The sequence below is a fragment of the Lucilia sericata genome, unplaced genomic scaffold (assembly GCF_015586225.1).
Source record: "Lucilia sericata isolate MDLA Ls3-8-SP2 unplaced genomic scaffold, ASM1558622v1 Contig000107F_arrow, whole genome shotgun sequence".
Lineage (NCBI taxonomy): Eukaryota > Metazoa > Arthropoda > Insecta > Diptera > Calliphoridae > Lucilia > Lucilia sericata.
In genome coordinates this window covers 505,923-523,754 of record NW_023994139.1, presented here as the reverse complement: position 1 = coordinate 523,754, position 17,832 = coordinate 505,923, and the positions used below count along the sequence as shown (strand labels likewise).

The window sequence follows — 17,832 nt, the reverse complement described above, 5'->3', positions numbered from 1 at the left end:
AACAATTAAAATAGTTTTATAAAATATAGCATTATTTCAAAAAAAATTAAAATTACCTGTAGGTTGTCGTGATAAAATCAGCATATTGTTAAACCTATGCATTAACATAAACAAAAAACTCAAAATTTTTCTGCCGACGTTTTGTCAAGCGCCGAGATTAATATTAGTCTAATATAGACACGGCGCTAGTGATAATAATTTATGTTGCGGTTTATTTTGAGTTTACAAAAACGGCGTAACCTATAAAGCGCCTTGGCGACACATCAAATTGTTTGACTGTAAAAAAACTCACACCGCATATATACATGTGAGTTTTTTCACTAACACAATCAAAAAACTTACCGTTTGAATCAAACAAATTTGATGTGTAGCCGTGTCGCTTAAAGTGTAAAAGCTGGTTGGCGGCGCTCCGCCGTTTTTTGATACTCCGCTTTTATCTATGTTTTTTTGGTGGTAAACGTTGTGCTACCACCGGCTTGTTCTGTACTTTATTAGAGAAATTGGAAATTGAAAACAAAAATGGTAAATTATCTTGTAATTATTATAGACAATATTAAAATAATATTTATTTTCTAGACGATTGGGAAAAATAATAAGATGATACAACACCTTAACTACCGGGTGCGTATTGTTCTTCAAGATTCACGTACATTTATTGGAACTTTCAAAGCCTTTGATAAACACATGAATCTTATTCTTGGAGATTGTGAGGAGTTTAGAAAGATTCGTTCTAAAAATGCAAAAGTTCCCGAAAGAGAGGAAAAACGAGTATTGGGATTCGTGTTATTGCGAGGAGAAAATATTGTATCACTTACTGTTGAAGGACCACCACCACCAGAGGAGGGTTTACCCCGTGTTCCACTTCCAGGTGCTGCACCCGGTCCTGGTATGGGTCGCGCTTCTGGTAGAGGTGTCCCTGTTAATATATCTTCAGTTCCAGCAGGCCTACAAGGTCCAGTACGTGGTGTTGGTGGTCCAGCTCAACAACATATGGCTCCCATGGGTAGGGGAGTACCACGAGCACCAATGATGGGTGGACCACCACCAAGTATGATGCCAGGCGGCATTCCACCAATGCCTGGAGCTATGGGACGCGGCGCTCCACCACCAATGAGAGGTCCTCCCCCTGGAATGTTAAGAGGTGCACCACCGCCAGGTAGAGGAGGTTATTAAATATTATATTCTATTCTAGGTTTTTTCTATATTATGTATGTACATTTTTAAATAAATAAGCGTTCAATCAATAACACTAAAAATGTCAAAATAACAGAAAAACTCCGATGAACAACTTAATTTTGGGTCGTAGAATCTGGGACATTTGTATTGTGTATTGCACTTTGAAGTTTACATTGTCTCTAAAGCGGTCTTTTATATTTCAAAGTACACTTAAAAATCTTTTAAAAATTGCTAATTTTAGGGCCAATCTTTAGGTGAAAGATTAGCGATTAAATTAAAATTAATCCTCGAAAGATGTTTTTGAGTACTCAATTAGTTAATTTTGTTTGCAAGTTTAAGCGCCCAATGGAGGTGGTTTAATCTTAAGCACGAAATGCAAAAAAATTAATAAAATTTTTACAAATATAAACATTCAAGTAAAATACATTTTTTGTTTTTAATATAAGTTTTCATTAATTTTCATATTAAATTTACAATTGTCTTCTTTTTATAAAATATGCATTGTTTTGATAACAAATAGTGAAGTTTTTTGTTGTTTTGTATGGCAACACTGCAAAGTTTAATCTTGTACTCAAAAACATCAAGGGATTAACATAAGATTAAATTTATTTTTAGATTAACTAATCTGATTATTAATTGGCATTTGATTACATCTCAAAAACTCGCTCTTATTGTTTATTTATTAAAACTTACAATGATGGCCATCAAAATATTTACTTAGAAATAAACCGAAAACATTTTTTTAAGAGCATCAGACACAAATCCTGGGAAAAAGGCGGAACGTCATTTTTAAAACTAAGTTTCGACAAATCAACAGTAACCCAGCGGTAAAAATACACATTATGTACTCGCTTATCTAAGTGATATTTCGTGGCAGTCAGTGGTGATGCTTTCACTTATTCTTCCACTTAGATTTAACATAAAAGTGTCCTAGGCTGCCTCATCGATGTGCTCTCGCTTAGAATGTAAGCCACAATGTCATTAAGACAAATTAAAATTTCACTTACATAATGTGTGGAGTTCTAAGCAAAGTTAATAAGACGCCTATAAACGCCTGCAAATAAGAATGTAATGTATGTAGATTACAATCCTATTTGCATTTGTTATAGAAAAAATATATACTTTTTATATTTCTTTTAAAATTATGCAAGTTTATTTAAAAATTATCATGAAATAATAAACATGTATTATAGTTAATTCAATAAAAATATAATTAAACAATTTTAACGAAGATAAATGAAATGAATATTAATTTTCTTTTGAAACTGTCGGTCATCTTCCTTTAGAGATCCTGTAAATAATCAAGAGGAAATTGTCAGTATTAAAACAAGAATATATGAAGTAAATTTACCCCAATTTTTAAGTCCGTTTCTGCCATTTAGATCACCACAATTATTTTAAATTTTTACAATAAAATAACTTTTTTAACGAAACACAACGTCACTTACAAAAGATCAACTTTAAACTGAAACAAAAATATTCTTCTTTTCATGTATGTAGTATACAAAAGAAAAATAAAACGGTACTTTAGTTAAGTTTTTTTTATAAAGAAATAAAAACAAAAAAAAACATGAAAAAGGCAGATAACTCTCTGCTTAAATCGTAATCTATGTTATAATTAAAGTGCATGATATGTTGGATTACGCATATATTGCACTCTAAGTACTTAGATTGCTCGCTTAGAACGTCATACTGATGTCATCGAATATTATCTAAGTACTTTGTTTCATTTACCGCTGGGAAGTTCAAAAGAGAGAGAGAGTAAGATTTCAAAAACCGCTTTAGAAACAATGCAAATTTCAAAGTGCAATAACTCCTATTCTGCATTTCGATTCTATGCTCGGTCACGAAAATTTACATAATAGAATAAATGCCGTTCACAAAAATTGAAATAATAGAATAAATGTATGTATGTATAACACCGTGATACAATTTTATTTTATTGGAGATCATATACACCATATGATACTAGAGGTCATTTAATGTGAAACTGCGTTTTCAGTTTTTCATTTTGTGATCTTTTCTCCTTTTTAAAGGACTAAAGTTGTAAGGATATTAAAATATATTTACTGAATAATCGTCGTCAATATGGGTATCAAAAGACAGGACAATCTCCGAAAATAAAATCTATTTTTTGTTTTTATTTTTCAGGACGAAATATTTTAAATAATATAATACAAAATATTCCATATAATAATATAATACTAATTATTCCATATTTAAACATTACATATCGTCACCTGAAATGCAAAACAACAAAAAAATTAAAAATCGACTTTTTAATTGAAAATGGTCCACTGCATCAAAATACATGCTGCAAATTTTCAGAACCATATTGTCAAAAACAAATGAATTTTTATACCCTACACCACTTTAGTGGGGAGGGTATATTGGGTTTGTCCTGATGTTTGTAACGCACAATAATATTGGTCCTATACCCACCTTAAAGTATACCAATCGGCTTAGAATCATTTTCTGAATCGATTTAGCTATGTCCGTCCGTCTTGTAATCAAACTACAGGTCGAAATTTTGAAGATAATTCAATGAAATTTGGTACATGATCTTCCATTGTCCCAGGGACGAAGCCTATTGAAGATCGGTCCATTATCTTAGAATCATTTTCTGAGTCAATTTAGCTATGTCCGTCCGTCTGTAATCCTTGTAATCAAACTACAGGTTTTTGAAGATAATTCAATGAAATTTGGTACATGATGTTCTATTGTCCCATTGAAAATGGTTAAGATCGGTCCATTATTTCACCTAGCCCCCATACAACAGAACCCCTGAATAGGGCTTGTAAACGTGTAATTAAACTACAGGTCGCAATTTTGGAGATAATTCAATGAAATTTGGTACATAATCTTCTATGGTACCGGAAACGAAGCCTATTGAAAATGGTTAACATCGGTCCATTATTTTACCTAGCCCCCATACAACTGAACCCGCCGAATATTTAAGAATTTTTAAGTTCTTAATTATGGTTAATATACTCCTATCTCGACAAAAAGCTGTAAAACCAACTTCTTTACTAGCCTTAATAACCCTCATGAATTTTATAATTATAGGACCTCATTTGACCCTAGCCCCTACAAAAATCCCCCTTCAAAATTTGACTTAAATGTCCACAATTTTATTCCACAATAAATGGCTAAGTATATCTGAGACAAGGTACAATTCAACTGAAATGCTCCATTATGAAAACTAAATCACATTTTGGTCGGCCTCGCCCGACTATAATTTCTTACTTGTTTTACATGAAACTCAAAAGGGTGTAACAACAAATTTGTAATTTTTACCGGTCAGAAAGTACTAAAAAGCAATACATACAGTGGTTCACAGCTTATTTCAACCAGTAGGCGTTATAAATTTTAATTGGACGTATTTTCTAAACAAAAATATTTATCATAAAAATATAATCGCAAAGCCATATGTTTTTGTTAAAACTTAAAAAAGCGAACTTCATTTATTTATTTTTATAAGTATAAAAAAATAAAAAAAATTAAAAATAATTCAAAATAAAATAAAAATCACAGCTTATTTCAACCAGCTTAACAATGTTTACCTATTCCTAAAAATGGAATAAAAATATCCTCATTTTAAAACTTTGTATGACCTCCCTTTTGGTCAATAACTGCTTTTAACTCTTTGGCATCGATTCCACCAACTTCCTTGTTGTTTGGGGAGTGATTTTGACCATTCTTCCATTAAAGCCCTTTTTAGATAGCTTTTATTCGATATTTTGTGGTTTCTAATATTTTGATCTAAAATTGCCCACAAATTTTCAATCACATTAAGATCAGGTGATTGTGCCGGTGGCGCCATTAAGTAGGGGCAATTCCAAATGAGCCAAGTTTGAACAATTCCCGACTTGTGTTTTGGGTCATTATCTTGGTGAAATCGAAAATCTTCCCTTATGCCAAGATTTTCGGCACTTTGCAGTAAATTTGTTTTCAATATGTTTTTGTCCATTGTTGTCTCTATAAACTGAAACTTTCCAACTCCTGCGGAAGATATACAGGCCCAAACCATGACGCTGCCACCACCATGTTTAACTGTTGCCTTAAGATGATTGTTTTGCAGCTCTGTATTTGGCTTGCGCCAGACGTATGTTTGGCCGTCAGAGCCAAAAATTTTAAATTTAGACTCGTCCGAAAAAATAACTTGGTTCCAAAAGGTCATGTCCTTATTTATATGTTCCTTTGCAAACACGAGACGGCTTTGTTGATTTTTTACTAATAAATGTTTTTCCGGGCTACTCTACCAAGCAATCTGCTCCCTAAGCAATCTGCGAATGGTTTCTGCGCTACATGCCTTTCCTAACTCATTTTTAACCGCAATAGCAATTTTAGGAGCTGATAGCTTAGGATTTTCTTTAACTTTTCTGACAATATAGCGTTCATCCGTTGCATTGATTATTTTGTTTGGAGCAGTCCTACCTTTATTATGAACTCTATTTTCACGAATAAAGCGTGTTATTATACTTTGCACTGTAGAATCACTTAAACAGACCATTTCTCCAATTTTTCGACGAGAGTGACCATTTTTGAAATGATTTAAGACCAACTCTCGCTGCTCAATGGTAGTACGTCGCCCCATTTAAAAAATGCTTAATACGAACAACTCAGCGGTCGAAGAAATACTAGAAACTAATCTAAACGTTTGCTAATAAAACAAAAAGGCATAAGAGAAAAAAATTTACCGCTATTCCAGCCAACAAGTAATCATAACTGATCATATTATAGTGTGGTTGAAATAAGCTGTGCCGCTTATTTTTGTAACAAAAAAATATATATATATGTATGTATATATAATTTTTTTTTAGCAAAACAGTAAAATTTTTTTTTCTTTAGCAGATTCTTTTTAAAACCTTTTATTTATAGAAATATGTGGAAATTTTGTTGATTTTTCATTTTGTTTAGAAGCTATAATAATATTAATATAAAAATAAATCCTGGTTGAAATAAGCTGTGAACCACTGTATAATGGACAATGCCTCGCGACACACTTACATTCAAACATTTTATTAATGTTAGTGCATAATACATCCCAATAAAAATTGATTCAAACCTATGAAAATTTTCTTAACTAAATAATGTATTTTTCAAATTCTTTTCAAATTTAAAATATAAATATAATGTGTGATATTTATAAAATTTTCAAAGTTCGTTTCAATTGAACTTAGAAAATTTCCTTTCAAAAAATAAATTATTTTAGAAAAACAAAAAACAGAACATTTTTTCTACAAGCAAGGGAGCGAAAAAACATTAAATATTGGAGAAATAATCGGAGATATAACTGCAAAATATTATAAAATGAATGTATGAATGTCTAATTTTGATGTAAAAAATATATGAATTTTGCAATAGTTATCATTATAGTTAGGATTTGAAAAATGCATGAAAATGCTAATAAAGAATACTTGAAATACGTTTGAAAAATTTGTCAATTTCAATCTTATCTCTAGCCATATAGTAGGGATATAGGCGAAACTGAAGGGGTTGTCAAACAAAATTTGTTATTCTCTTCACACAGACGAGTTCTGAGAGAATAAAACACACTTGAGAGAACTAAACGTACTCACAAAACTTCAAATTTTCTTCGCGAAATTGCGAGGATATTAGCACTTAATAGTTTTACTTATCACTTAAACCTAATATTTATTATTTTTTGCCACACTTTTAATGTATTTAAAAATCCGAAAAAATTTTTATTTTTCAAACGAAAAAAAAAAATATTTTTTATTTCTTTTTCCATTAGTGCAGAAAAAATAACAAAAAGACGTGTTTATAATATGTTTCAAGATGAAATATCTTCTGAAAAAAATTAATTAACTAATATTTTCATTCACTAGTATATGAATTCCCAGTAATAACATACAAAAAATAACGTATCAAATCATACAAGCGCAGCGAGCTCTCAATTGAGCTCTTTGGTTGGAGTTTTTTGATGGAGTTACACATAGAGAAATCTCTGTTGTTAAACATAAAGATAGGTTCTTGTTTGCCGAAAGTTATTTTTGCATATGAGAATATTTGATATTTAATATTTATTTTAATTTTAAAATATCTCAAGAAAAATTATCAGTAAATACGTAAAAAAATTTATTAAAAGAATTTTTTTCTGAGTAATTGTAAAAAATAATGGGAATTTTAATAAATGTGAATCAACGACATAAACTCCTAAACAAATGTAATACCCGCTACTATGTTAATTCTTGATATACAAGCCTATTTACAACATTATCCTGTAAATATTGTCAGTTAATTGATATTTATAGTACTGTATATGAGCGCAAAAGTTGTTGGAGGATATTTTTATACACCTAACGATCCATTATTTGTTTAATTTTTCAAAATCTTCCATTATTTATTTACTTTTATTTACATGGAGTATATATTAAGATTCATTTTGTATCTAAAATTGCAAATAAATGCATTTCCGAGAGCAATGTTCAAAAATAATAGGCCGTGTTTAAATTTTTTCCAATCCTATTCACAAAAAATCCAGAAATTTTAATGCTTTTTTGTTATTTATAATACAGTACACTGTAAAGTAGTGAACTCACTACACCAAAAACACTAAAAAATTTTGTAAACTTTTCTTTCAGTGGATGGAATGCAAAAACACAAAGTGAGGTAGTGTTAGTGTGGAAAGAAAATTTTACGCTCTGCCGATGTGTGAACTAAATAAAATATTTGTGTTGTGTACATGTAATTTGCCGAAAATCTTCGTTGTCAGAACAATACTAGCGCCGACGTCTGTTTTAAAGGTTAAATGGAACAAAAATTTTATAAATTCTGTGATATTAGTTAATATTTTTTTAGAAATTCTTCTCCATTAGTTTATTTAGTAATATAAATCATGATATAATATATGGATTGTTAATACTTAAACAATCATTTTTTTTTTAATTATTGAAAAATTAATATTTTCCAGATATTATATCATGTTAAATTATTTTTTTTAAACTAGGTTTTAATTTTGGTGCAATAATTTATAAAATTAAAAAAATATTTAGTTAAGCGTAACCAATTTAGGAGAAATTATGTAACATTTTGGGATTGATTTTGTTAGGTAATAAATATTATTAGGTGATTCGGTAACTTTTAAAATTGATTATGATAATTTGTAGTTTTAGTTAGATTTAAGTATTATTGTGGTTAATTTTGTTTCTCATTGTTAATTCATAGTAATAATATGTAATATAGTAATAATATGTAATTTTTTTAGTTTTAATCAAGATTTAGTTGAATGATTAATGATTAATGACAATTTGGCTGATGAAAAGATCTTAGCTTGTTGATTTTTTACATCTTCCCAGCTAGCATTTGGAAGATTGTTGGATGATTAGTCAGTAAACTGACTCATTTTTGACACCTTTTGATGACCTAAACATGATTAATATGTTGAGCGCTTAAAAAATGATTCGAAAATGATCCCGATATATGATTAAAAACTGACTATTTGAAAAACAATAACAAAATGTATAGCAATCATAAATTGAACATCTTGGTGTTTAAAATATGATGGTTTTAAAAACTTATTTTGTGATCATATTTCGAGCAGTTGGATGATCAAAAATTGTTTCTTGTGTAATTGTTTTTATTTGCAATGGAATAGCAACACTTACACTTAAAAATTACTCAAAAACGATTAAAAAATGAGTCGAAACTGATTAGAAAATGGGCTCAGAAAAGACTCTTTTAGAAGAGTTGGCAAAAAATTTTGTGTGGCCTAAAATAAGTTGATATAATTCTCATTTCGTTTATGAAATTAAAGGTATAAGTATTTCAATTTGTGTGATATTTATAAAGTCGATTTTCTGTCGAGGAAATTGAAATTATATTATGTATTAAAATTAATAATTTTATATGTTTAATGATCTTCTGCGGAAGATAGTTAGGTGACTAATCACTAAACTAAGTCTAAATAATTCCAATTAATGTTTAAAATCTGATTTATTTGAAAAACAATAACAAAATGTACAGCAATCACAAATAGGTCTTCCAGGTGTTCGAAATTTGATTCTTTATAAATTTATTTTGTAGTTACATTTCGATCAGTCGGAAGATCAAAAAGTGTTTTCTGTTGTATTGTATTTGTCTGTAACAAACATAAAAATTACTCAGAAAAGACTCAAAAATTACTATAATATGATTCGAAAATAATTCTAAAACTATCAGTAAGTTGTTGAGATTCCACTCATTAATTCCTGCTGGCGACTCTTCGATAGGCTGATGTTTTGCCGCCTTTTGGAGTCAGGGATTCTGCTGTGGGTGCTGAAAAGTTGTGACAATTTGTTGGCACAGAGGAGGAAAGGAATTTTAACTGGCACTCCTTTTTCATAGTTGTGTTGATATCTTTTGTTCTTTTATTCGTTTTTGTTTTATTTCTGTTTGTTTTAATTTTAGTTGAGATTTTGGTTTGTTTTGTTTAGTTTTATTTAAATTTTGTTTGTTTTGTGAAGCTCTGTAAAATTTTTTTGTGCTTGTTCATAATCGTTGTGTTTTTTTTATGTCATATGTCAAATAAAAAGAGAAACGTCAAATGTAGATATGATAATGCAGTGATGTATATTAAAACAGTGTGGTAAAGCGACAACAACAAAGAAAGGGTTACCAAAGCTAAAGAGAAAAAGCATCAAAAAAAAAAAATTAGTGAAAAGTTTCTCTTTAAAATTCACGAAAGGTTTTCCTATATGTAGTGAACAAACGAAAATACGAAAGTACGTTGAACCTTAACGTTAATATATATTGTATGTGCATTATTTTTTTTTGATAAGTTTAAATACGCAATTTTTTTTTGTGTGATTTTTGTTTGTTTTATTTGCAGTTAGGGTAACGATATTTTTTTAAAATAAGTTTTGTTAGTAAAGTTTTCAGTAAGATTTTGGTTTAAAAAGTTTCAATTTGAAACCAAAGAAAGATGGAGTTTAGTTTGAAATTGGCGGTTGACTCTAGCAGTATTATAAAGCTATAAAAAGAAAATATATATTTAAATAAAAGACTAAAGTAAAAAAAAAAAAAAAATCATTCGGTGTTAAAGAATAAAAGAAACCAACATTTATAAACCAACATAAGAAAGATATAAGGAATTTATATTTTGCTGTTGTTTGACCAAGCCTGTGAGAGGAAAATTTTGAGCTGTGTGAGCTAAATTGGCACTGTGGCCAAGACAGTCCAAATAAGAGGAGGATAGGCCTGAAAGAAATCTTTTGGAGGACTACTAAATCCTGACAAGAAAAGGGAAAAGTATTGATTAGAATTCAAAACTGGTAACAACGGACATTAAGGTAACATAGTTAATTGAAATAAAGCAGTGCTTCGTGAAGTCTCCAATTAGAAATAACATTCATCAGGGCCATCTATGATTCAAAACCCAAAATTGGGTGATATTCCTTAAAATGTGTTTGTGTCAATGATAAATCTGAAAATAACTTTAGTTCCATCTATGAGAGATTATTAAAAACTTTATGATATTCAAGTATAAATTACTAGAGCAACCTATTGGAATAATACAGTACAAAATATTATGTTTTATAAAATCTAAGATTCAAACCCATTATAAAAAGCAGTGATTATCAAACTTTAGAATAGTGGCATTAGGGTAGTATTAAGTTATGTATAGATTAATTTAGATAATAAAATAGTTAAATTTTGTGTTAAGGTATATTGTTTTAGATTGTAAAAGGATCGAACTAATAGGAAATAGGTTAACTGTAATTAGTAATTAACCAGAAAGGGTAAAAAAAATAGATAAATTCCTTCGTATATCCTTTAGAGAGCTCTTTCAGGGATTTTAATAGGGAAAGTTATCTTTGCTATAAAACCGGAGCAGATTTAGGGCTCCAAACCTAGACATATTAGCTGATCCTTAAATAAAAATTTTGTCAAATTTGTTTGTGTTATTTTTTTTTTTGTTTTTGGTTATAAGTTTAATTATAGGATTAGTTTTGATACAAAAAGAGATTAGATTATAAAAAAAAAAAACGTTTTTATTAAAAGGAAACAAGAAAATTGAACTATAAAAAGACCATAATATTTAAATTTTTTTGCCAGGAAAATCTAAATTATTATAGCCTTTTTATACAAAGGATAGTTAGAAACCTGGAATGTAAAAAAAAAAAAAAAAAATTTAAACCAATTTAAGACCCATTTTAGAAATGAAAATTAGCAAAATCATTATTTTTGCGCTCGTATAAATAAAAGTATTACTTTATTCAAAACCCGGCAGAAAGTAACGGAAAAAGATAAGAAGAAAACGACTTGATTAAGTATATGAAAACCTGGAAAAGAATAATTTTTTTTAATAGATAATAATTTAAATCCTGTTCCTAATAAGCGACTACGCCACTATAGATATAAGTATTTGATGTTTTGTTTTATGTTTAGTATAAGTTTTAATTGTAATAAAATTATATGAAAAGAAAATTATGTTTTGCTAAATCAGTAAAAGAAGGTTAAGCACAGTGGTCCGTCTTGGATAATTAGGATGGTGAGTAAGTGATAGAATAAGGGGTCATTTAGAACATGAAGAAAATGACCTAGGTTGGGAGGGTGACGTCATGGGAATAACTTCTGCCCATGTACTTTGGAGTTGTATTCGTTGAATAGTAATATTTGAATGTGAGGTTTTTGTTTGTTATTTTTTTTTTTGTTGATATGAAACTATGTGTGTATGCGGGTTGGGAATCTACGACTCAGATGAGCTAGCTGAGGCGGCAACACACATATGAATAAAGAAAAAGTTTCGTAACAATAAATGGCGCCCAATCGTTAGAAAAAGTAAGAATCATTTTGAAAATGGTAAACGTCTTTGTAACCGTCCTAATGTGTTGATTATGTTAGTTTGCGTGTTACATCGATGTTATTTCCGTCCATAAGAGAGAAAAGTTTAAATTCGTCCTAATACATTAGTTGATATTAGTTAGCGTATTTCCTCCGGCGGAAATTAGGAATTAATAGCAGTCATTTAATAAGATTAGTTAAAGGAAATTTATTAACCTAATGGAAATTCGTTTGTCCTGGTTACTCATGTGATAATCAGTTTGCGATTAGAATTTCATATCTAATCCTATAGGCTAAAATATGCTATAATTGTTGGATATAATAGTTTTATTTTGTTAGGGAATATAACCCCAAGATTAGATAACGTCAAAAGAAAAATTTTAACATTACTCACTTGCGATATATATCCAAAGATCGGAAAGACCTACTGTTGCGGAAACCTTCATTATCTAGTAATTTTGTTAAAGAAATTTAATAATTTTTGTATTGTGAATTAATATTGTGTTTTAATTATATGTTTTAATTTAGGTATTAATATTGTGTTTTAATTATATGTTTTAATTTAGGTATTAATATTGTGTTTTAATTATATGTTTTAATTTAGGTATTAATATTGTGTTTTAATTATATGTCTTATGTTTAAGTTATGTTTTATTATTTATTTATACAAGTAATTTGTGTTGTGTTTCGTAAAGTGTAAAATCTTAATTGTTAGTTATATTGATTATAAATTGTTTTCAGCATTATTTAATCTGATTGCCATATAGAAATAATTTAAGAAAAAAAATAATAAGATGCCGATACAAAGAACTCCACCTAGGGAAGAAAATAGGGTATTAAATAGTATAATTGATATGTCAGAATCGATAAACGTACCGAATATACAAATGCAAAATCCAAATCAAAATCCAACGGGTACTATACCGAAGAGAGTAGATCATTTGCCAGGTTTCGATGCCAATATTCCACCACCATCAATTCATAGAGGGATATCGATCGGTCAAAGTCCAAGGGCTTATGCAGGATTGATTAGAGAATTAATCGCAGATTCTAATAGAGAATATAAAAATGAGCTAGAAAGTAGATTAGATGATCGCATTCAGAAAAGTTTGCAAAGCGGTTTTTCTGAAATATTGAAAGAAATTAAGAAAATTCATATTTCCGAAAATCGATCAAACGATGTAAATTCTCTGACCAGCGAAGAAGACATTCAATTCCATAACCTTATTCGAGCTCCTGAAAAAAGAAAAAACTTGTTTAATAACGATGCACATCGTAAAATTGATTTTGGAAATATTTCTGTAAATAATAATTCCAATGATTCGGGCGATATACAAAATGAAAATATACCTAGAAATAGAAATCAGGAAATAAGTACAAATCAAGAAAGAAATAACAATAATACATTTCTCCGGATAGATAAGTGGGACATAAGTTTCGACGGAAACAATGATCATTTATACATTGAGGATTTTATATTCCGTTTAGAATATTTAATGAAATACCACCGTTGTAATTGGGAGGAAATCCAGGGAGAATTTCATAGAGTACTTAAAGGAGATGCAAAGGACTGGTACTGGCTAGTTGTACAAAACAAATCTTTAGACTCTTGGGAAGAAATGAAAAGAGCTTTACGAGTTCAATATAGTTCTAATCGTAGTGAATATGAACGAATGCGCGATTTTGAAGAAAGACGACAAAAAGCTGGTGAGTCCATAGATGAATATTTTCAAACAATGAGAAAACTTCGTGCCAGATTAAGAGTAGCATTACCCGAATACGAAGCGATAAGGATAATAAAAAGAAACCTCCGAATCAATATATCCCAAATAGTATATCCACTTCAAGTATATTCCGTTGAACATCTGAGAGACGAATGCAAGGAAATAGAGAAAAACTATCTGAAGCACGAAAATCCATCCATTCAACAACCAAGGCAAAATTTTACTAGAAGGAGAGTGGAAGAGATTGTAGAAGATCAAGAAGAAGCGATTGATGAAATATTTACAAACAAAAAGGAAAACCTAAATGCGCAAAATAATAACTCAACCTTAATCTGCTGGAATTGTCATATTCCTGGACATACTTTTATGGATTGTACGTCGATACAAAGAACCCTCTTCTGTTATAAATGTGGATTACCTGGGGCTATAACGCCAAATTGCCCGAAGTGTTCAAAAAACAGAGTGTGGAGTGGAAAGAAGACGGCGGAATCCCGCTCCACTCAGACCACCGCCGAAAATCAGAAGACATAGGAGTCCAAACCGATAACGTAGAAACTTGTAAGGAAAATCATAATACGAAATTTAAACTTCTTGAGAAGGCTATTGAAAATTGTAATTTAGAGAGAAGAAAAATAGAACTAGATAAAGAAAACGGATGGAAGGAAATGACGAAGAGATATCGGAAAAGGTTAAAGGATTATACAAAAGTTAGGAATAGAATATTTGACGAAAAAGTAGATTATAGGAAATTAGACAGAATTAGGAAAGATAGGGATAGATTTAAACAAAAAAAGTTATTATATAGAAACATAAGTGACTCAGTAAAATTTTGTAGTGAAATAGAAAGTAAACGAACTGATCCAAGAGCTTTTGCGAAAATTAAGATAGGCGACATAGAGATAGACGGACTTTTAGATAGTGGAGCTTCAATTAGTATAATAGGAAAGAACTCGTTAGATTTAATTGACAACCTAGGAGCGGAAGTGAAACCAATTTTAACAAAAGTTTTTACAGCCGGAGGAAAAGGATATGATGTTTTAGGTAGAGTCAGTGTCATAGTAACGTATAAAGATCAAAAGGAATCAATAGATTTTTATGTATGTCCTGATCTGGCGAGAAAACTATATTTAGGAGTAGACTTTTGGAGAAAATTCAATATAGCTCCAGAAATTTTTGAATTAGACGAAATAAATCCGGAAGTTCTAAAAGAAAGATTCCCACTAAACTTGGAAAAGGTAGAGAAACACATTCTTACCGAAGAACAAGAAGAAGAGTTAAACGCCGTAAAATCATTATTTCAAACGTTTGAGGCAAATGGATTAGGACGCACAAACCTAGAAGTTCACAAAATCGAATTGAAAGAAGGCACTGAACCAATTAAAGATAGACACTATCCAGTATCTCCTGCAGTTCAGGAACTAATATACAAAGAAGTAGACAAGATGTTACAACTAGGAGTCATACAAGAAAGCCAAAGTCCCTGGAATAACCGTTGCACTCTTGTTAGAAAACCGGAAAAGAATCGCCTGTGTTTGGATGCAAGAAAATTAAACGAAAAAACAATTAAAGATGCATATCCTATCCAAAACATAGAGGGTATTTTGAGCCGATTGGAGGAGACATATGTCATAAGTAGTGTAGATCTGAAATACGCCTTCTGGCAAATAGAATTAGAAGAAAATTCTCGAGCCTACACTGCTTTTACAATTCCCGGAAGACCCCTATACCAATATGTGGTGATGCCCTTTGGATTATGCAATGCGGCTCAAAGACTTTGCAGACTAATGGACAAAGTCATCCCCCAAGAATTGAAAGCAAACGTATTTATATATCTTGACGATTTGCTTGTAATATCATCGACTTTTGAAAGCCACATTAAATTATTGAGAAAAGTTGCAGATTGTTTAAGAAAAGCTAATCTAACTATAGGACTTGGAAAATCAAAATTTTGCTTCAAAGAACTACCTTATCTAGGTTTTATCATAGGAAACGGATGCATGAAAACAGATCCAAAAAAAATTGAAGCAATCAGGACGATACCATTGCCCAAATCGGTGAGAGAAGTTAGAAGTTTCTTAGGAACAGCGGGATGGTATCGTCGATTCATCAAAAACTTTTCATCATTAACAGCTCCTTTGACCGACCTGATAAAAAAAGGAACTAAATTCACCTTAACAGAAGAAGCTATTTCAAGTTTTAATCAATTAAAAATGGCATTAACTACAGCCCCCGTACTGGCTCATCCAAACTTTAAGAAAAGGTTCTACATTCAATGCGATGCCTCTAGCTATGGGATTGGTGCTGTACTGTTTCAGAAAGACGACGAGAACAATGAGAGACCAATCGCATTCTATTCGCAAAAACTTAATCAAGCACAAAGAAAGTACAGCGTCACCGAAAAGGAGTGTTTAGCAGCCGTAATGGCGATTAAAAGATTCCGCCCCTATGTGGAACTTATGCCATTCACGATCATAACAGACCACGCAAGTCTGAAATGGATAATGTCCTTAAAAGATCTGGATGGAAGGTTGGCGAGATGGGCATTAAAACTACAATCGTTTGATTTTGAGATTGAACATCGAAAGGGTTCGGAAAATGTAGTTGCCGACACCTTGTCTAGGCTAGTAGAGGAAGTAGAGTTAAATGTAGAAAACATATTAGGATTTGAGACAATAGAATTTGAATCGGAAGAATACAAAGATTTAGTCAAAACGGTTAATGAAAATCAAAACAAACTACCCGATATTAAAGTGGTCAATGGCATTGTATATAAAAGAAAACAGTTAAACTCAGAAATAGAGGATTTAGAAGAATTTAGATGGAAGTTATGGGTTCCCAGTAGTCTTACAGAAGCACTAATAAAGGAAGCTCATAACCCAGAGAATAAAGCACATGGAGGCGTATACAAAACATTATGTCATCTTAGAAATAAATATTACTGGCCGAATATGTTGATACAAGTCCGTAATTTCGTGCAGAACTGTATCATATGCAAGGAAACTAAACCAGTCAACATGAATCTTATGCCAGAAATAGGTTCAGAGGTAATAACCTTAAGACCTTTTTAAAAAATCTATATAGATTTTCTTGGAAAATATCCCCGGTCCAAAAAGGGCAATTCCTATATTTTTATAGTCTTGGATCACATGACTAAATTTGTGTTTTTAAAAGCGATGAGAGAAGCTACTGCATCAAATGTGATTAAATTTCTAATTGAAGATGTTTTTCATGAATTTGGAGTCCCGGAGATTATACACTCTGACAACGGACAACAATTTATGTCTAAAGAATTCAAGAAAATGACAACTTTGTACGAAATAAATCACATGCGAACTGCAGTCCACGCTCCTCAATCAAACGCTTCTGAGAGGGTTAACCAAAGCGTACTAGCGGCGATCAGAGCATATATGGCCAATGACCATAGGGATTGGGACATTAACTTACCGTCCATAGAAGTCGCATTAAGAACATCTGTTCATACTGCGACTGGTGTCAGTCCTTTCTTCGCGCTATATGGGTACAACATGTTTACTTGTGGGTCTGACTACGCATTAGCAAAAAAGCTAAAAGCTTTGGACGATAACGAAATAAAAATGGAAAGATCAGATAAAATGAGATTGATTAAGGAAAAGATTAAGGAAAACATACACAAGGCATACGAACGGAGCTCATTGCGTTTTAATAGAGGTGCTAGAGTTGTACGTTTTGTTCCAGGACAGGAAGTCTTTAAACGAAACTTTATTTTAAGCAGCTTTAAAGACAATATAAATGCAAAATTCTGCAAAAAATTCACAAAATGTAGAATAAGAAAGGTCATTGGAAACAATATGTACGAACTCGAAAGCCTGACAGGTTCACCATTAGGGGTATACCATGCCAAAGATATAAAACAATAATAATATTGACAATACAATGTAGGTTAATTTTGAATACATTTTGGGATTTAGGATAGATAAAATTATTTTGACTTGCTAATATACAGCATAATACTTATGTGCAATATTAAGTTAAGATATGTTTTGTTCGTCCTAAATGTTGATTATATTTTCAATTATACTTAAAAAAATGTTGTCAATTAGAATAAGAAGAATTGGGATATAGTGCAATATATATTATAATAGTAATAGATTTAACTTACTGTGCA

At 30.8% G+C, this 17,832-nt stretch overlaps 1 protein-coding gene across 1 annotated transcript; it reads left to right on the top strand.

Annotated features, from left to right (window-relative positions):
• The first annotated feature begins 239 nt into the window (after positions 1-239).
• Positions 240-1,247, top strand: LOC119600215 (small nuclear ribonucleoprotein-associated protein B). The gene is made up of 2 exons (XM_037950310.1): positions 240-522; positions 577-1,247. The coding sequence occupies exons 1-2, from the start codon at positions 520-522 to the stop codon at positions 1,171-1,173; spliced, it is 600 nt and encodes a 199-aa protein (XP_037806238.1). The 5' UTR covers positions 240-519; the 3' UTR covers positions 1,174-1,247.
• The last annotated feature ends 16,585 nt before the right edge of the window (positions 1,248-17,832 follow it).